At 48.5% G+C, this 20,954-nt stretch overlaps 1 protein-coding gene across 1 annotated transcript in view; it reads right to left on the minus strand.

Annotated features, from left to right (window-relative positions):
• CCDC85C (coiled-coil domain containing 85C) overlaps positions 1 to 20,954 on the minus strand; it is a 112,052-nt gene that overhangs the window by 6,167 nt on the left and 84,931 nt on the right. The window contains exons 3-4 of the mRNA XM_068398494.1: positions 19,783 to 19,887; positions 7,643 to 7,738 (exon numbers count right to left, since the gene is read on the minus strand). Of these exons, the coding sequence (XP_068254595.1) occupies positions 7,643 to 7,738; positions 19,783 to 19,887 (201 nt within the window). The remainder of the gene's footprint in view (positions 1 to 7,642; positions 7,739 to 19,782; positions 19,888 to 20,954) is intronic.

The following is a 20,954-nucleotide window of genomic DNA, read 5'->3' on the forward strand; positions in this document are numbered from 1 at the left end:
TGATTCCCAGCTCTTACCCACTCCCTCTTTGAGCTGGATGCAGCCAGGCTGCGAAGGGGATGGGAACAGGATGGGGAAAAAAACAGTATTGCCTCCCAGGACACTGCGTGCTGACTGCAGTCCTCTGAAGGTGCCATCCCCACCGAGTGCTGAGTGCGGTGGTGAATCCGGGTCACCCTCTCCTTGTGCCACAGACACCCTCTGAAGATGAAGATAATCACCTTGGCTCCTCGAGCTTTACGTTAATCTCTGTCAGCACCATTCCCACCCACAGCGCGTTCCTTGTAAGGGTAAGGGAACGGGCAGCCCTTGGCGGGGGCTTGCACACGCACATCCCCTGCACACACCTGCACCCCGCATTGCAGCCGCGGATACAGGGTCACATTTACCGGCTGCTCAATCTGTTCAGCTGGTACAAATGCTGATGAACACAGGCCATGCCCACACCGTGCTGGCGCCAGGCCCGTCTGGTCCTCCACCAGCAGCTCCATTTTGCCTGGCTACAGGCAGCAAGCCCAGGTACCTGCCTGCAGCACCCTGCCCACAGGAGCCTCTGGAGGGGTGAGGCATCGTCTTGCCTTTCCTTCCTGGCTCATGACTACGGGGCTTTTCCCATTATATTAACGTGAGGCAAGCGCTGCAAAAAATGGAGACGTGGCTGCAAAAGCATAGGAATAGCCTGAAAGGTGGAGGGGAGGAGGGGGAGGATTTGAGACTCTCCAAGGAGAGGCTCTGCTGTGCGGCTCAGAGGGCATCTCCAGCGGGTGCTCCTGAATTTGGGAAGAAGCAGGTTTCCTTGCAGAGACAGAGAGGTTACAGCTCGAGCACAGACACCCCAGCCCTGCCATGTCCAGTGCTCGTGTTCATGGGCCACCTGGACACCACTCAGCCTGGTGGCTGGGTCACACTTGCAGATTTGCCTTGGGAAGACAAGTAAACGTGCTGTGAAAGCAGCTCAGGACACCGCAAAAAATAGTGGAAACATTCTGCCTGTGACTTATTTTCTTACATTTCAGGTTGACAATGTTTGAAAATGGAAAAAGTCTGAGTTTCAACCTGTTTGAAAATGGAAAAAGTCTGATTTTTAACCTCTTTCTTTTAAATAGCACTTGGAGACACGTTCCCCAAGTGCTGATCCCCAGTCCACACATGGCTGGTAAGACGCAGCATGTCTACGTGGTTGCTGTGTCCCACCACGTGCTGCCCACACCCCACACCTCTGTGGCAGCTGGGAGCCAGGCCTGGCCCCCCACCTCCCACCCGGGGCACGCACCATCCCAGCCACCCCGCAAAGCACCTCCAGGGAGGCAGCACCCGGCTGTGGCCCGGTGGTCCCTCTATCACAGAGAGGAGGCTGCCTGGGGCTAAAGGCAGCCTTCGCATCCCGTTGGAGACGCGCTGACCCACAGAATATCCCCTCCAATGCATCCGCAGGCATTCAGATAGCTCCTCCGGACGGGCACGGCACACAAGTCAGGCACATCACAGCACAGGACTGCCTCAAGATTTTACTGCTGCATCTGTGCTGACCTACAGACCTCACCCAGGGCTTTGCCACTGTTGAGCAAGGTGGTCAGCTCAGTGCGCAGGGTTAAAAGCTCCAATGTCATCAAATAGTACACGGTCTTATTCACCACGATACATCCATGCGCATATAAAGCTGTACAGCAGGTGTATTTGTGTGCATAAATATTCCTACACCTCCTAGGGAAGCACCGAGCTAGGTGCAGTGCAAGGACGGGTTTCACCCTTGGCTGAGGCACACAGCACCGGCTGCTCCATGGAACGGGATACCGGGGTAGATTATCCCCCGGTCTGCCTTGGCACAGCAATCCTGCTGTACTCGAACTGCGTTACGAACAAAAAATAGGTCATTCTCCTCGGGCCCTTAACCTACTCCTAAAATGCACCAGCTAGTTTAACCAACATAGCTGGGACCAGCCTTTGCACAAATAAGAATTATCCACATCCTTCCTAAGAGGAGAGGAAGGGCAAGAAGGATGCAAAAAGCATGTACGTGCTGACAAAGACAGCATCTATTTTTTGCTAAAGAGGAAGGAATTAATTATTGATCCAGCTGGACTCGCACATCGAACTCGCTCGTCTGGAGTCAGCGTGCCGCCGACATGCGGCTGCAGAGGCAGCAGCCTGCAGGGTCGCGGAGCGCCAGGGCTGGCAGCTAAGCACCGCCTGTGCCCACAGGGCAAGTGGCAAGGACAACCATGGTTTAAGTTAGTTAAAGATCATATCAGCTCCAGCCTCTGCTTCCACCAGACATTCATCTTGCAGGTACCAGAGTCTCAGCGGACAAAAATAAACTGTTTTTCTATGACTGTTTTCTAGACTGAGGGGGGGATCTTATCAATGCTTACAAATACCTTAGGGGCGGGTGTCAAGGGGATGGGGCCAGACTCTTCTCAGTGATGCCCAGCGAGAGGACAAGGGTCAACGGGCACAAACTGAAACATGGGAAGTTCCATCTCAATATGAAGAAAAACTTCTGTACTTTGAGGATGGTAGAGCACTGGAACAGGCTGCCCAGGGAGGGTGTGGAGTCTCCTTCTCTGGAGATATTCAAAACCACCTGGACAGGACCCTGTGCAACATGCTCTAGGGGAACCTGCTTGGGCAGGGGCTTGGACTAGATGATCTCCAGAGGACCCTTCCAACCCCAACCACTCTGTGATTGTGTGATTCTGTGACTCACGCTTAAACTAAAACCGTATTCCCTAGTCCAGGCAGTGTGGAAAGGTGGCACAGCCCATTTCTTTCAGTGGCAATGTCTTTTAACTCTGTAAAGCAGGCAGAGCTGGAGCTGAAAGCTGATCAGATGGAAGTTATGGCTGTTTTTAATTTCTGAATGACTTGGGACTCATTTACCCTGGAAACCATCCTGCTCCCCAGGCGGACCCCACGTCTGGGTAGGCACTTCGTAAAGATGTGTTAGCATCTTGGGTATAGGAAAAAGGGATTTGGGGGGGGATAAAACTCAACAGCCTATCCTGGGAAGGCATGCTGGAAAAAAATACACTCTGAAGAGTGAAATCACCTCCTGAAGGAAGACAGGAAGGGCTCTTAGTGCTGACCCAGCCCCAGCCATTCTCAGATCCTGCCAGGTGCCACCTCAGCTGTTCAGAAGGACCAGGATAATGTTCCTCTGATTACACCGCTGGGGACTATGGACGTGCCTTCACACAAATTGTCTATGGCTCAGCTGAAGTTCAAGGACTGTGGATTCAGTGTGGATTTAAGAAACTGCAGTATATCCTTCTATGATTCCTGCCACGTCCCAACCCAGGAGTCTACAGAAAACTGACAAATGTACCCCAGGCTTGAAGTGGCTCATGCCGTCTCCTCCTTTTTGCTCTTCATCAAGCTGCACTGACAGCACTTGGCCCTTCGTGGATGCACCAGTACCATATGATCTCCCTGGGTAAAACACCAGCTGGTGAGGGCAGCCTGCTCCACTTGAGCACGGGACAATTTCTGTGCAGGGGAATGGGGCTGGACCAGGTAACATTGCTCTTCTGCCTGGGGATGCCACCTCCTGAAGACAACCTGCACCTCGCTCTCGATGAGCACACTGGCTCATCTGGCTTTCTCCCTGCCGATATGTAAACTGTGAGGAACACCTTGGGTGTATTTAGTTCTCCTTCGTGACTGCATTGATGTCTGTGACCAAGGCAGTGTCACCTCAAAGTCACCCGGTCCATCACACCACCTCCCTGCTGACTTGCTGTACTGGCCCTGCATGACCACACAATGCATATTTAAAAAAACAAACAAAAAAAACCACCAAAGAGTCAGGATGACTGCAGTAAAGCTTTGGAAGGGGAGTTGAAAGTTGAGATAAGCGTTTCTGTACCAGCAAGCACTCTGAGACTGAGGGATGCTTACTGAAGGGTGCAAGCCTCACTGATTCTATTGATTTACAAGTCAACTGGACAAAGCACTGGGGAACACAGCATCCTGCCTTGGCAAGGGAACAGTCTACATGCCCTGCTAGGACTTTTCCCTAGTTTTGGCAGGGCCAAATCCTGCCTTACCCAAAACATCAGTGGGAGTGATTGATCACCTGCCTGATGGCTCTGTGCACACGGAAGACGTCCAGGCTGCTGCTGCAGCGCGAGTTGGGTTATAGGCTAAACGTCGCTCTCGTACATTTGTCTCCTCATCTCCCCACATCTTTAGCAGGTTTGCTCAATTCCTAAGAAAACTGCTTTGATGTTCAGTGAGCTGTAGCATATGTACCTTTTATTCTTGTTAGCAAAAACAGCTGTTAGGAGTGCCAACCTGTCATCTTGCTCCTTATTTAGTAGGTGCAAATAAACAAAAACTATTTCAGAAGCAAAAATAAAGAAAATCCCTAAACGTGCTCAAGGAAGAACTTACTTATGCTAAATGGCAGGCAATGCTTCAGCCACGTAGCTAGCGTTCAGCTTCCAGAAAAAGCCAAGGAAAAAGCATAGGAAAAATCATAGGGGACATTACATAGATGGGTGCAGATGGAGGCAATCCAGAAGCCCTGCAGATCCATGCAGAATGCACAGCCCCTCAGTGACCTTTGCTTGGGCACAGAGCCACATCCTTGCAGCCACACTGCTTCTGGACACACTTGCATTCAAATGGCCTGCAAGACAAGCAAAGCCAACGTCCAGCTGTCCTTGCCTTTCCTCATGGTAAGGAGCTAGCCTGCCACAGCCAGAAGGACTTCTTTACACAGCCAAGAAGGGCTTTTTCTAATATCTGATGTGGTATAGCCAAAGCACAAAGTCTTCTTTGTAGGCTACTCTCTTCTCCTCCTCAAGGGAAGGTCATGAGCTGTATCACAGGCAGCGAGGGTCTCAGCCAGTAGCTACATCCAGTTTCCCACATGCAGGGACTGGCACTGGAAAAGCTGCCTGGTCCTGCAGGGTGGAAATAAGACCTACTCCATATGCTACAGCATGCTGTGGCCGAAAAACATTATCTTCTACCCAGTTTAAGATCCGCAGCTGGAGACCAACAGCCACAGTTTCACTGTGCCACAAGAAGGAAGAAGGAGAGATTGAGACCATGACCAGTTTCCCCAGCCTTTTCAATTTCCAGCTAATCCTTGGAAATGGGCCACAGGATGGAAAAATAAAGACCTTCTTATGCCTCCCTTGCCACACTGACCTACATGAGAATTTCCTCCTTGTTTCAAATGTGAGAATATTTTTAACCCTAAGAGTGTGAGCGGGACACAGCATGTGAGATCATTTATGCCCCGTGAGATGTGACTGCTATGCCACTTGCTTCCTGACCCCAGCCGTGGCACTTTCCAGGGCTTTGAAGACACACAAATGTACCCCACCAGCCAAATTATGAAATTGCAGAGGAGAATTTCTTCCAGCCCTTCCTAGTGATCAACAAAGCTCTGAAGTAGAGGACTAATAATAATAATAATAATAATAATAATAATAATAATAATAATAAGTGCAAACAACCAGTCATCCAATTTCCTTTCAACTCCTTAATATGCATCATTGCGCCAGACTTCCCAAACTTCATTTCCAGTTTCCAAGAATCTTCCTCATTGATTTTCCAATCCTTTCCATAAGCTTATCAAACTGCATCTTAAAACTATCTATGTTTCTTGCCCTTACTAAGAAATTCAGTCCCATAACCCCTAAAGCAAATAGGAACCCAATTTCCCCCCCAGAATGTGCTCATAATCAATTTATAACTATTTGATCTTGTAACTTAAAAACATTATCAACTCTGCTTAATATTGTCCCTCACCACCACCTCACCAAATGCCATAAAGAGCAGGTGCAGAATGGTACAAATCCCACAGTTTGGGAAGAAAAAGCCAACAGCAGTAGTCTGGACTGCATGAGGGCTTGGATGACTAAATGCAAGTGAAACTGGATTAGTACAAAGTGTCAGAAAAACAAAGGTATCACAGGAGTCTGCAATGTTCTGCAAGGCATCAGTTTAGCAGATCCATCTGCATATATATATATATATACACACAGGAGAAAAGTCACCCACAAGCGCAATGCAGCATAGTACAGAATGGAGCACGACAGCTTTCTGGTAGCACAGAACCATTAACAACAAGAAAAGAAGAAACTTGTCTGGAAAACATAGGACAAATATATGTAGGCAACTGAACTGCCACTTGTGTGGTCAGGGCTCCTTTGGGAACTAGTAAAAACCGTACTAAAGGTAGTTTTTAATCCTCGAAGGTGCTGGACACCCTTCTCTTAAGATCCAATGAGAGTTATACAATCTAGGTGTGTAAAGCCCCAAGTAAGCTGAAAATTCAAGATTTTCAGCTTGAAGGATCTTTTACAATTTAAATTCAATTTTGATCCAAATCAAACCAAACTTGTCTTTCCTTTCATAATTCCTCACACACCATAAATGCATAGAAGATGAACTACTTGAGAAATAGTGACACTCAATACCCTCCTGGGATCTTGCAGCTGCCCAGTGGAACCAAGATCCTTGCCAGCAGCACTACTGCTTCTCCTGGCACTTGTTTGTTTTACCACCACCACCTGCCACATCTGTCCTGGAGCCAAGAGACCCTGGACAGGCACAAAAAAGTAAGGCGAAAACACTAAAAACTAGAAAATTTAGGGAACTTGTAGATCAAAGCTATGAGCAACATCTGTGCCATTTATTTAGCTGTCAGATGTGGAAAGGTACAAAGCAAAGAGCTTTGTAAGCACCAGTCTCCAGGTCTAGGACAGTCTAAGCTAGTGCTGATGCCACTGCTGGACCTTTTTTCCAGCTATGACCATGGGGATCTGAGCTCCAGAGCAGCCATCCAGGAATCCTCCTTTGATTTGATGAAAGCTTTTTAAACCTGTACAAAATTTTTCAGCTTCAACAAATCCAAATCTATAAATCAGTACATTCCAACCAGAGCCTAATTTAGTTAGAGACTTTGCAGCCAACCCAATGGCACCTTGGAAAGGATTTGTGCTTCTGTGTCCCTTAGATACTCAGAAGTAACTTGCTTAACTAGTTAAACACTAACACCAGGGTATTACATTTTTCCTGCTAATAAATGGTCACTAGGACTTGAGAAGAGCTGTGAAATCACAGTGCAAGTTCTCTCCTTTAACTCAGCTAGCAGTGTCCCATGGTTTTTATTGTCGACAGTCCTGACCTTAATCCCCACTGATGATGCACATATCTACATGGGTATGACACTATGATTTGCTGTGTATTTACATAAAATAAAGTCCTTCTCCTTTGAAGACTTCTGCAGGATTTTCAACAACAAAACACATGCAGAAACTGCAGGTTTTGTGTCCCTTTTAAAAACAGCATTTTGGTCGCTGCTGTCACCCCAGAGACCCACTTTGTGCAGGACTGATGAACAGAAAGCGTAACCAACACCTTCAGCATCAGCAGCTTTTGTTGGAAGTTTCCCACCCAAAAACCCAGTCATGCATGATCTTGCTTAACTCCACAACTATTTGTATCAATGATTATTCATCATGGTACAGGTGCTGGTTATTGATAATCTGCCTGAGTACTAACTTTCTCTTTCCAGTTGTGTTGCCACAAGAAGAGCAAATGTCCAGTTCTGCCACTTGGGCGCTTGCTGCACCACACGGCACTGTACTGCACCGCGCTGCTTGGCCTTGTGCGGCATCCTTACCTTCATAGCATGCACAACAGCCTCTGGTTTCTGACCAACAGGGACATATCCTGCTGCAGGAGAAGATGCAAGATCAGATGTCATGCGACCTGGTCCCTGTTGAAATAAGAGCAGATATACTTTAATTTCCTTTGGGTGATTTAAGCAAGGAGAAAGAAAATATCCAGAAAATTTGAGCACTAGTTTCTCTCAAATTCAATCCCCTTCAGCCACCTGATGAAGACAAAAGACACCACTACCCCTTCCTCGCAAGTTACTTGATTTAATGCCATTTAAGCCTTCCATCACTCAGTCTAGATGTACTCAGGCAGAAGATCACCCTGGTTTAAAGCTAAATTGATTCAAGAAACATTTTTTGCCTACTTAGGATAACTTTGTACAAGGACAGGATCAAACAGTTCTCATCCTTCTAGCCGAGGGAGCGATGCAAATAAGATGATTTTCCAGCATAAAGCGGTCATTTCTAAGAAGCTGCATTCATGAAAGAAACAGTTGGCACAACTTCATTGCTTTTCTGGCAACATTTTCACATAGACATCAAGTACCAATCTTCAGCTACAGAGAAAATTGTGAAGGCAACCTTAAAACAAGCAGATGTCCAAACCTAATGTTGGCTGGGTTTGCTTCCAAAACGCTGGCCAGTCCTCCTGCACGAAGGATCCCATTGGGAAAGATGCCGAAATCACATTTTACAAAAGATTTCTACTGTCCAAACAGCCTTGTAAGCACTTTTCATAGGGCTTTCCTTTTTTAAAGGCATCCAACTTCGATTATGAGAGACACACTATCTTTATTCAGTGAGATGCACCCTGCCTGTCCCTAATATTTTTGCATTGCTTTGTAGCAGTGGGAGAAAACAACAATGAAACCATTGACCAAACTCGTATTTAGTCTTCACATCCTTTAGGAAACACAAAGAATGATTATACTGGGGCCCTCTGAAAGCAAATTAGGACAGCAGAGCGGCGTGTAGCACCATCACAGGAACGCTTTCACATACAACACACGAGGCACTCCATCCTCATCTTTTCCACGTTCAAAAACACAGCATGTTTTATGCTTCATCTCATCCCTTTGCCTTCTCAGCCAAGGCCAGCAAGCTAACCGTGCTAGAAAGGAGGACGAACGGAGGGGCACTTCGCCACCTCTCGTTCTTCCAAATGTTTTAAGTTGCAGGGGCCTTTTTACTAATAAAAGTGTTCATGTGCATACATTAAAGAAAAAGATGGGCCAATCCATTAGGCTACAGACAAAAATAGCATGAAAGGCATGGCGCCTTTCAGGCCTAGGCCACTGATCTGTGCTTAACCCATGTCACGACCAAGAGCCATTTACTCAGAATAGCTACGTTCATGAAGTGAGCTGCCGGTGATACAAAAACTTCCTTCTGAGAGGCAGGCATCTCAGAAAATGGAAAATTAGACTTAATAACTCCACAGTAATTCTCCAAGGAGATTTAACAGACTGCCAAAGCACAGAGATCAAGAGACACTCACAGACTGGACATGGTTCTGGACCTGCTGGCAGAGCGTTACAGCTTGCTTGGAGCTGTTGCCACCTGGGGGCATGTCCTCAGCCATCCCATCCATAACGTCACACAGAAAAGGCAGAGACTGGTGAGGGAGCACCGGGGACTGGGTCCAGCTAGTCTACAGTTGTGAGTTAAGACTGCAAAATGGGTTACAAATTTCTCACAGGGCTGGTAAATGCAACAGAGTCCTTCCAGAATCAGCCTCCCACAGAGGTCAAAGACATCAATACACCCGTAATTCCTCTGACTTCAGCATGAAAGCTGCCTTATTTCCATAAATGACCAAGATCATGACAACTGCAAGCAGAATATTTAGGAGTTTGTGGCCATGAACCATACTTGATATGGATCTTCCCCCATGGCCCTCTTCAGAAGTAACATAGGAAATACCAAGCAAAGGTCTAACATCCAATACTTCTGAGCTGAGAGCAATCTGACAAAGTAAAAGGAATTCTGCTGGATCCTGTGGCCGACAACATTTTATATACAGTTTTCTGACCAAAGTAGAGTAGCTCACGAGGTCTGCACGACAGCAGCGGCAGCTTCTCCTCACAGAACTGAAGCCACTAATGAGCTACAAAGTATTTCCATGATCGTAATCACTCTCAAAATGATTACAGAATACAAGTGAAACCAGAATGGTTAGAGAGAACTGTTTTCTAAAGAGCTTGATCATACTTTACCGACCACCAAACCGACACAATGTAAGTAATCTTGTAAGCACAGTGATGCACTGGATATATCATATCACACAAAAAATGCTCAAAGGGTCACCTTCCTTCTCAGACCAGTGGCTGAAATTTAGCAAGGGCAATCAGCTGAGCTCCAACTGAACACAGGTAGAGAATTTGACAGGTAAAGAAAAATAATCTTAAAGAATGAGGGATGCAACAAAGGAGGTAGACCCAAACCTTGCTGTAGGAGTCTCAGTACCAGATGACTTCATTTCTGAAATAGGCATGATCCTTGATCCTTAGCTTGGAAGTCAAAAACCCCACCCAGCTGAAACAGATGTCCAAATTGTTGAGTGTAATCGCCAACAATGGCAGATAGCCATGTAATAGAGACTTAGATGAAAGAGCGCACCAAATGACCATGCTGCAGACCTGCTACGCCCCAAGCCACAGAGATCTCGCCACCATGTCAGGCTGTTACTAGAAAAGGCCAGACATGCATGTGAAGAAAGTGAGAGAGCAAGAAAGGATCTCACCAACATCCCCGCTCTTTGCAATGGTAGGATGCCTCAAGTAAAAATACCCACATGCTGCCAGGAAGCATTCTCCACTGCTAAGGGTGGCTTAATATTTATCATTACACTTAGTGCTTTCAGTGCAGTTGCACCGTTAGAGAAGGCTCTTTCCAGACACACAAAGAGCCCGAGTTTTATAAAGGGGGGGTAGGTACTTCATTCCCACTGATTTCAATGTGATTCACAAAAAAGCTTCAGCCAAACTCCTATCAGCTTCCTGCATGAGGCATACATGAAAGAGGCCAGAAAAGAGGGGCCTTTAGTCAGCAAGGAAAGAAATTACAACATATCCAGCAGGACGCACAGCCAGCCTTTGGAGGACAGAGGCGAGGAAAACGGGCAGAGTTCACCGATAGTGTTAGCTGAAGGGGAGGAAAGGGAAGGAATTGGAGATAAGGTCAAGGTTGCTGGACTGGAAAACTGCCAACAGTGGGAGAGAAGGGAGGGAATGGGAAGAAAGAGGAGGATGTGCATTTTACCCAGCAGGAAACCAGCTGAGATGAAATGCAGGGGAGGGGGAACCAGAGACAAGAGGCAGGAGATTGGAAGAAGGGTGGGGGAAATCTCAGGAAGCCAGCGTTAAGGTAGTAGCTGAAATCACACAGATGGTGGAGATTCCTCATGCCTAAAATAGATGCATTTGGAAACTGTGGGTAAGAATTACCACAGCTGCACCCCAACACTCTAACTCAGCTACTCTGAGGACCCCCATCACTGCAGAAACCCATGCCCTTCCCATTCCCTATAGCTGGCATTTTCACAGCCATGGGAACACGACTGACTCAGCACCCTGACGGACAATAATAGCAAGGTTACTCTGGTTACATCCTAAGAAGCAGAAATTGTCCACACAGGCAAAAAGCAATATGGTGTGTTTTGGGGCATGCATCACTCTCAATTTCCTCTCCGTCTGGTTTTGTCAAACATGCATTCTCTGTATTAGACAGCCCTCTGGCTTTTCCACCTGCTAGGTGTTCACAGAGTTTGGTAGCTCAGAGATGGTTCACTCTTCATCCTCAGACATGTGGCTGAGGTATCACGTAGTTATATAAATGAACTGTGCAAAAAGACAGCTCAGAAGTCACCAAAACGGATGCCATTATGTTTACAATAAAGCTGTTGAGAAACAGCATCCTGATCATTTTTCTAGTTTACTTCTGCTGAGGCTGAACCTCAGCAGAATGAGGAAGCTGAGTCATTTCAAAATGCAAAGTTTCTTATTCTCTTTGGCCACAACCAGCTTTGGAGTTGCTCCAGGTTTACAGCAGCAGAGACGAGACTGGAAGTTAGCTCATTTAACTCATCACTTTTACAAGGCATTTGTAATTCAAAAAGAAAACAACAGGACATCTATGTTGTGGTGTCAAATGGCCACCTGTGTAGAATTACATCACACACTGCTTTCTGTTTCATCCATAGCCACAGTTACGCTGCCAAAGAAACAGCTGCCCAGCGGTGAGATTACTAGCCTAAGAGCTTTAAGTTACGTATCTGATGCATTGGAATTCCCAAGTGCTTGGAGGAAGCACCTTACCTTCCCTACGCACAGGGTTTGTTGACCACTGCACCTCTGAGACCCAGAGACCCTTCTCCAAGATATGTCTTGAAGAATCAAAAGTCCCAGGGAATCAAAGGCCGTGGAGCTGCATGTGACCCATCCAATGCTTCCTAAGTAAGTTGGTGCTTTTTGTGCTCTGCAAACCACTGTGGCACTTCAGAGCATTCGAGACCGCTGTAGCGTGGATCTCTGATGAGTTCAGTCCTGGAAAGAACAGCCCTATCTCTGCTGCTGGGACAGCTCTGGGACTGCAGTGTCCCGAGAGGCTCCTGGTGAGGCTCTTCTGCATCTCTCATGGGAGGCAAGTGCCAAGTACCCACACACCCAGTCCCTCTCCCAGCAGGGAAACCATGACAAGAGCTATTCCTCTGCTGCCTCTGTGGAGACAGCAGTATTGAAGCACCACTGAAGACATTTTCCTCTCATCCCTCACCTGCTCCTCGATTTCAAGCAGATCAGCGCTGGATATGTGCTGGTGTCTGTGATAGGACCAATGCACTTCTCAGAGCTTACTGTTCCCACATAGCACCAGCCCCCTCCCCATCCCGCCAGCCCCACATCGTGCATGCCCAAACCACAAATCCACCAGAGAAGCCCAAAACTGTTTGAGACCATCCAGGAAGCCTCTCACTGGAGCCTGCAGGGTTTGTGGTTCAATCTCCAAGTCTGTAAGGAGATTCACAGACCAGCTGTATCATTAATAGACTAAGAAAAGAGAGAGGAACTCTGCAGTCTCTCATGCCAGAGCATCCTTGAAGCAATATGCTACGCACAGGGGATAAATCCCCCAGTTCTGTATTGCTAAGAATGATGCTTGAACCAGTGACAGCCTCAAATCCAAAGCAGAAAACAAACCAGATCAAACTAGCCCCATTCACTGCCCCAGCCCAGAACCCAAAGACAATCAGCAAAGCAACAGCTCTAATGTGAGAAAGAAAATTCGAGGACCACAAATACCGCCAATGATCCTTTTTAATCTGACACCAAAAAATGAAGAGCAGAGGCCTCAACTTGCAGGTGCTGGAGAACATCTGCTGCTCTGTACCAAGCCGCGATGGCACTGCCAGTGTCTAAGACCAAGTTGCCTAATGAGTCCTTGCTGGCTCTATCTGGTTGCACAGGATGTGGTCCAGTACAGATGCTGACAAGTACCACCATCGATACCCCATTCCTACATGTTTGGAGGAACAAAATTAATAAGACTCTCTGTAACAGGGCATGCTGGGAACTCCTGATAATGACACACCTGCACAGAGGCAAAATAAGGCTTAAAATATGAACACTTCTTAGTAACAGTGGGATGCTTTGGAACCCAAGAAGAAAAGAGCCTAACTGGGGATGACAGGTGTCTGCTCTTTCAGAGGTTTTGGGTTGGAAATCTCAAAAAGAAATGAAGAAATTGTGATAAACAATTTCTCCTTGATTCCTCCAGGGATCTGAAAAGACATGAGACCTTGGTCCTACCATCAGTTTCCAATCTTTTTCTGCTCAATTATATTTTGTCTTTTAATGCCATCCTTTCCTACCTCAGCTCCGAGAGAGCTATTCCTGATCTGTAGAAAGACTGCAGAAGACTAAGTTTCAAAACCTAGAGGAGAACGTCATGATGATTTTACTTCACCTAACAGTCACAGCCCAGGCACTGAGGATGCTTCCGACCAAAGTGCAGCGTGAGAGCAAGTGTTAATGCTTCTGAACCTCACATCTTCTCCCTGGCTTCTGTTAATTTTTGTCTACCATTTCAAAAAACAAGCAGACATTTAGGATTCAAACCTGATTAAACAAACCACACTTTTCTAATGGCATACCTCAGACAACATTAAAGCTAAATGGAGTCATATCAGACACTGTGAAGTTTTTATTGCAGAGACAGAACAAGGAAGATTACATTATAAGCAGGCACTGCCAGACAACTCACAATAAAATTCCCAGGCACGTCTATTTATCTCGCAGTGGTTTTGTTTGCAGCCTGCTCCCAGGTATGAATTATACTCGGGCCCTTCCTTAGCACCGATCACCATCCAGGTGTTTTACATAAATAAAGATGCTGACACCGCTGTTAGGAACCGTTAAGGGACAAGCAGGAGGCAGCAACATGCCCACAGACATGTGGAAAGCGGGTGGCAGGGCCGGGCAGTAACATGGGAAAGGTGACGTATCTGACTGCAAACCCCAGCTCTGGCATGCTGGCAGAACGAGGGGCTCAGCGTATTTTGGGTTGGTGAATGGCACTTGTGGCTATGAAGTTTAGAAAGTGCCTGGAGCACCTCCAGCCAGAGACAGTGCTCGGGGGCAGATGGGGACAACCAGCGGCAAAACCAAGTACCAAGAGCACGGGGCCACTCTGGCATGGGAGAAGCATCCCTGGACACTCGCAGGGAACACGCCGAAGCCCCGAAGCACAGTGTCCCCATCAGGAATGTAGCCTAGACAGCACCAAGGGCAAGCACCGGGCTCACACAGTCGGTCCATTCACAAAGAGAAATCTCCCTTCACACAGAGATGAGCAGCATCCCCACAAGATCACACCAAAAAGAAATATCTTCGGTTACCCCCAGCCTGAGAAATTCCCTGGGCCCCCAAAAGGCAGATCAGACCCCCTCATCGTTTTGCAGCCCAGGCCGTGTTTCCCATCCTGCGCTGCCTTGCAGCTGTGGGGGGGTTAATGGCTGAAACAAAGCGACGGTGCCGCGCGGCACTGAAGCGTGACATGGCTCCGGGCTGACGTTTCACCCTTCCTTCCTTCCTTCGAAGCCCCTTCCCTTCCTGCTGCATCTTCTCATGCCCGTGGCAGCTCTGCCATTGCCACTATGCGTGGTGTTCCTGAAGGGGTCCGGCTCCTCTCACAGCCCCACAGGGACAAGGCCACCTGAAGGCACCCTGGCAGCAGCCCCAGGGCTTCTTGCTGGCTGCAAGGAGATTTACCGGAGGCACGCAGAAGCAACCAGCGCCGGCTCCTCTGCAAACCACCCCGTGCAAAGCGCAGCCTATTTGCCACCCCGCTGTGGGCGATGCCAGACCTCTCGTGCCTGATCGTGGGACACCCTTGCCAGAGCCAGGGAGCACCCAGGTCCCTTATGTGTCCAATCTGCCTGGCGGATGATCCAAAGTGATGATGACACTTGGTTATTGTTATTCTGTGCCTACTGTGCAGAAAGCCTGCCGGCATCCAGCTCAAAACACACCACCAGCTCCCACCTTGTGCACTTAAATGGCTGCATGGCCCTACGTTCCCAAAGTCACAGCGGGCTGCCTCGCAGCTGCGAGCGCTCGACACCCTGCCACCAGGCACCAGAGAAGGAACCTGTGGGAGATCCCGCAGGCAGACGCCGGCTCCCCAGCACAACAACCTGGCCATCAGCGGGAGTGAGTGCAGGAACCATCAGCACTCCGTATTAGCATCTTCCCTATCAAATCAAGGGATTTTATTGCAGATGCTAATCTCCTTTGGCATTACTTCATTTGCTGCCTTTAATCATAGAGAGCAGCTGGTCATGTAAACATCCAAATCCATGAATTAACCGCTGGGTCCACACAGGAGCCAGGCAGAGCCCATCCATATGGCTCAGCCATCACCTCCTGCATCTTTGTGGCCTCTGCTGCATTCGTGGGTATCTACGTAAGTAACAAAAAGGGCTTACACAGCCCTTCTGATTAATAAAGAAACACTTTAACCGTTTCATTGCTTTCTGAGCATAAACATCAAAGACACCCGCCAAAAGAACAGCTCTTCTCCCCAGCAGGCATGACACAGCGCTGGCTATACGGGCTGTGCCGGGGCACCAAAGGAAAGAGAGGATTTCAGGGGCGGCCCCAGACAGAACAAACAAAGTCAGGACATTGTTTGCAACTGGATCTCATCTACAAACAGGAAGGGTGTCTCTTCAGCACCGAGCTAACGGCAGATCGCAGCTCCAGCCCTGGGAAACTCCTCGGCGCTGCAGACCCGGTGAGCGGCTTCCTCCGGCCGCGGAGGGCGAGAGGAGCGCGGCGGCTGTTGGGGCTGGTACAGCGCTGCGGGGCTGCAACGGGGGCGCGCTGCTAAAAAGCCCCGCCGACAGCTTCAGCTGCCCCCTCGGACTGCGAAATTATTACCAACATGACATATTCAGAGCAGTTTCAGCCCCTAACTACCTGATACATGCAAAGAAGAAGAAGCGTGACAGCTCCGGACAGAGCGAGCCCACGCTGTACCGCGGACAAAGTGCACTAACTCCGACGGACTCACAGGGGCACTATCTGCGTGAGCATTTTGAGAGGTGCCAGTTCTTTTAATAAAGGACCGTCAAGCACATTTGATTTCAGAAGGAAACAGTGGGCGTTTTTAAGGCTTTCCTGATTTTGAAGCAAATCAGATTTGGGGATGGCCCAGGTGAAAGCCTCTGGGTCGGAGGAGGATGCAGGCGGATGCGGGAGGATACCTGCGCACATCTGCATTGCCCCTCCAGGTCTCCATCTCAGCCTGGCTGCCCTGGTCGTTGCTGGCAAAGCAGCCTCCTCCCAGGCGTGGGGCAGAGTGAGGGTCCGCGGTGCCCCGATCTCTCCCCCGACCCATTGCCAGCCCCACACAAACGCACATGACAAGTGAGGATGAGAACCTACAGCAGATCCTCAAAGCAGATGAATTTTTCTCACCTCCTGTAGTTACCTATAAGGGCAGATTACGGATATGGCCTGCCAGTGCCTCTTTTGCTCATCAAATCCCCAGACTTTGTCATTGTCAAACTTTTGGCTGCCGTGGGGAAAAAGCCACCCGCCGCTCAGAGCTGCTGTAATAACGGCTGATGAAGGGCAGCTGCCTGCAAAAATGGATCAGCTTGTTCTCAGCTGCTGGTAATACACTCTGAAGCTTCACAATAGCACTCCCCAGGCTGCAAATCCCAACAAATCTTTCATTTTACTTTCCCTTCCGCAGTCACTGTTGCCGCAGCAGCGAAACGGCTGCCTTGAATTTCTCTCTTTGTCTGCTCAGTAGCATCCTGATGGCACTGGTGCTGCCGGTGGGAAGGAGCTGCCTTCTGCTGTGCTCCTCGATCATTGTTTCCCCCTGCCTAAAAAGGGACCGTGGCCATCACCGCTGCTGGAGGAAGGCAAGAAACAGGCCTGGGGTCGTCCTCCAACACACTCCAGCAGCGCTCAGCAAAACTGACAGCTGCAGGGATGGGGCGTGTGGATGGGAGAGGGTGGGGGACCATCAGGGCGCTGCACAGGATGGGCTCCGTGGAGTGACAGAAGGGGCTGAAGGCATTTTGAGAGGCCATGACACAATGCTGAAGCTGTGAAGAGCAGTCCTGAGGATGCCAGAGGCACAAAGCAGCCCAGGGATCCCCAAGCCCGGGGGCTTCGTGCAGCACAGCGAGGGGCTGGGGGCTCCATGCTGGTGCTGGCAGGGTTGCTGTGCTGTGCAGGGACACCTTGGGGCCATGCTAAGGTCCCCGGTGCCCCGGCTGACTCTGCAGGGACACCAATGCCCAGAGGGCTCCCCTGTCTCTTCTGGGTGCGTCTCCTGGGCACCACGACGGGAACAGTGATCTCTGGCCATTTCAAACTTGACTTTAAAAGTCAGGTTGGCTTTAAGAAGCCGATCCAGTTCTCGTCCCTGAGAGGAACAGATTTACTCCCACACAGGCTGAGGAAGTGACTAGCAGACTTGCTCTGGGTCCCCCAGTGAGACCCAAGACCAGGCTTGGCCACAGCCACGTCTCCCTGCCGACACCAGGCTGGCGCAGGGGCCAGCTTGGTCTTTCCTTTACAGGGAGCTGAGGGAGACATACTGAGTCACCTTCTCGTTTTCCTTCTGCCTTAGCCCTTGTATCAAAGAGGATGGAGACCACCATCCTTCCAGCCAGAAGGAAGAGACAGGACTGTCACTGGGGCTGGGGTTTAGCTACAACGTGCCCTCGTATCACCTCCCCTCACCACCGCTCTCGCAGGCTCAGGAGACAGCCAGCGTGTCAGCCAAGGACTCTCTCATCATCCCTTCCCACCTCATCTAACGGCTTCTCTTTACACCTACAGACCACAAACATTTGGGTTTGTTTTCATAATAGTGTGCATGCCATCTGGCAAAACGAAATATGCTTCTTGCAAGTATCTCTACAAGGCAGAGCTATGAAACGCAGCTGGTTGTGACAGCGTGGTGGGAATCAAGGGAAGGAGCCGAAGAAGCCAGTCCTGCGGCCGGGCAGCCAGAGTTATCTCCCAGACTTTGTATGCTGCACAAAACAGGCACTGGAGAAAAATGCAACAAGTTCGTAGGTGTGTAGGTGTGAGTGACACGCTAGAGAAATCAGTTTTAGGTTAAAATAAATATCCTGCTGGGAAGGCATGCACTCGGTGGTCCTCTCAGTCGAGTGCTCTCCGCTATATAACCGCACTTGTCCTGATTCTTTGCATGTTCCTATGGACCTCACTGGTTTTGGAGTAGATTTAGGGAGGAAAATGGAAATGTCTCTTCCCAGCCTGGCCTGTAGTCTAAACCGGACTCGTGAGAGATGCAGTTTTGAATACCCTAATGGAAATCTCACTTTTTTTCTGGAGATACTTACTGTAGTCCCTCGGGACATATATAAAGGCTGGGCAATGGCACTGTCATCGCTGTCTTCTCAAACGAGGGAGTTTTGCCCAGCCCTCGCAGAGCATAGCTGCAGGTGCTTTCCCTGAGGAATCCCAGCTCCATATCCAGATGAGCCCAGGTCCCTTCTCCAGCCACCACCTATGGCACCCACACACGTCCTCCTGCACCTGGCCAGGGCACCGTTGGGAGCTCCTGCTCCTCAGCCAGGGGTCACGCAGAGAACTACCACAGTACAAACTCAGCACAAAAACTTAAGGAAGTGAAAGGTGATATTTATCTGTTGTCTCCTTTCCCTCATTTTGGGCACCTTATCTAAGCCTTCCTCTTGGAACCACAGGAAGCGCAATGGCACATCACGGTGTGACCTTGCTCCCGTTATTAGGGAGCAGGTCTTCTAGTGATGAGCCACCTGTGCCATGGCTTTATCACAGCACAGACCTCCTGGTCCTCGAGCTGTGCTGCCATCAGGCTTTTGCTCACGTTCACGACACTCGCAGCCCACTCACAGCAGAACTCCCTGACTGCATCTATGCTTTTCCTGCAACCTGGAAAACGATGTCACCGAGCAAATGTAGTGTCTCAGGCAGTCAGGCAAACATCTGGAAGACAATCATCTGTCAGGGCTCAGCCTCCTCAGCCACGCCTGGCACACCAGAGCAGGAGGAGCCCTGGCACAGCAGCACAGGATCCATCTTTCACAAGAGGCTTTAATCAAGATTCTTCTGTTGTTTGACAAGAAGCAATGCAGGCAAATCTTAGGAAACACAAACCACATTTGTGATACAGAAAAACTTGCAATGAAAGTCCTAAGAACTTAATTGCTAAAGCAACCCCAACCACGCACTGCCAGACACTTGGCAAACCATCTTTCACCTCATCCACGACCAGCTTTTTGACAGCAGGCATACAGGGCATTTACAAAGAAAGATCTGCAGGTATAACAAGACTCACCCTTGCTTTAAAAGGTGCACAATGGTGACTGTCAGTTAACTGAAAAACCTGTTCTGGGAAGTTGATGATCCAAACTCAGGTAAAGATCACTGTTTCCAGGGGCTCCCCATCCTCCCAACAGCTGTGGGTTTCAGCTGCACGTTTTCACCACTGGTTTCAGGGTGAATTCTCAGCTGGGAGAGCTCCCCGTAACCTTCACATGCCCCCCTCCAGCCATGTTGACTCTCAGGGAAACCCGTGGCTCTGTCTGTATAGGTAAGGAAACGTCTCTTACGTTTTGCAGGGCGTCTTGATACTGCGGCAGTGACGAGAGCTGTGACTCAGAGTGGTACGGGGACAAGCCTTTCCTCAGAGTCCTCAGGTCCCCCGTGCTGGACTGCTGCAAAGACAACGACAGAAAACAGGACATTCCATATTAACGAGAAGAAGGAAAGCTGTGCCTCTCTCGCTGTAGCGGCTTTTCCCAGGACAGAAGCGGTCATGGGACCTATTCCCGGGACCTATTCCCATTACTTCTCCCTGCCACAGCAGTGACAGTCAACATTGTAGTAAAATGCTTCTTCCATGCCCACACCTGGAGAAAACATTTGCAAGCAGTTGGAAGTGAACCGTTCAAGGTCTACTGCATGAAGTGACACAGCAAGAAGGCATTTTTATTTTACCTAAGTTCCTACATGGCTGTTAAAAACATTTGTTAGGATGCAAATGAAAAAATATTTTTAAGAATTCAGATTAAATCAAAATCAGCAAAAGAAATCCACCAGGAGACATCTTCTTGTTTTTGCTTTTTAAAACAGCATAGGCTGTTCCAATCACCTGCGTGTGGAAAGCAACGTGAGTTTGTAAACAGTGCTACTGGGATTCACCTAAGCTTGCAAAATGCATGTGACAGGAACAGTTTCTTATTTGGTTATAAATTTGCATGCACTCACAGGTCTTAAACAAAATCAGATAAGTAAAGGTAGTCTATATAACCCTAGAAGCCAGATAAATGCAATCAATAGCCTGCACTCAAAGGGAGAAGCAACACTGGGTGTCAAGAGTACTGAATGATCTCCCTGGGACAAAGTTCCTGCCTTATGTTATTCTTTCTCTCTGCGATTCTAAAATGGGATGGTCCTAGAACGAGAAGAGTTTCTCGTTTGTAAAAGTACACCCATAAAAAGCCAATATACAAGTAGCCAAAATCAAAGGTCTGGGAGAAGATCATATTTTTTTATTACTGATAAACAGCCTCATTAACTTTTCATATTTTTAAGAGTATCAAGCAGCACACTGTCTTCTTTTGTAAAGCTATAAAATCATGACCTTTTAGATTTTTATGCTCCATTAAGACTTTTGACTTGCATTTGCTGCAGAAATAATGTTTTCTACTTCAAAAGAACCAAAGAAAAGCCACTGGTGCAATAAAATTTAACAGGAAATCTCATAAATCAGCTCAACTGT

Source organism: Nyctibius grandis, chromosome 4 (genome assembly GCF_013368605.1).
Source record: "Nyctibius grandis isolate bNycGra1 chromosome 4, bNycGra1.pri, whole genome shotgun sequence".
In the NCBI taxonomy this organism is placed as follows: Eukaryota; Metazoa; Chordata; class Aves; order Nyctibiiformes; family Nyctibiidae; genus Nyctibius; species Nyctibius grandis.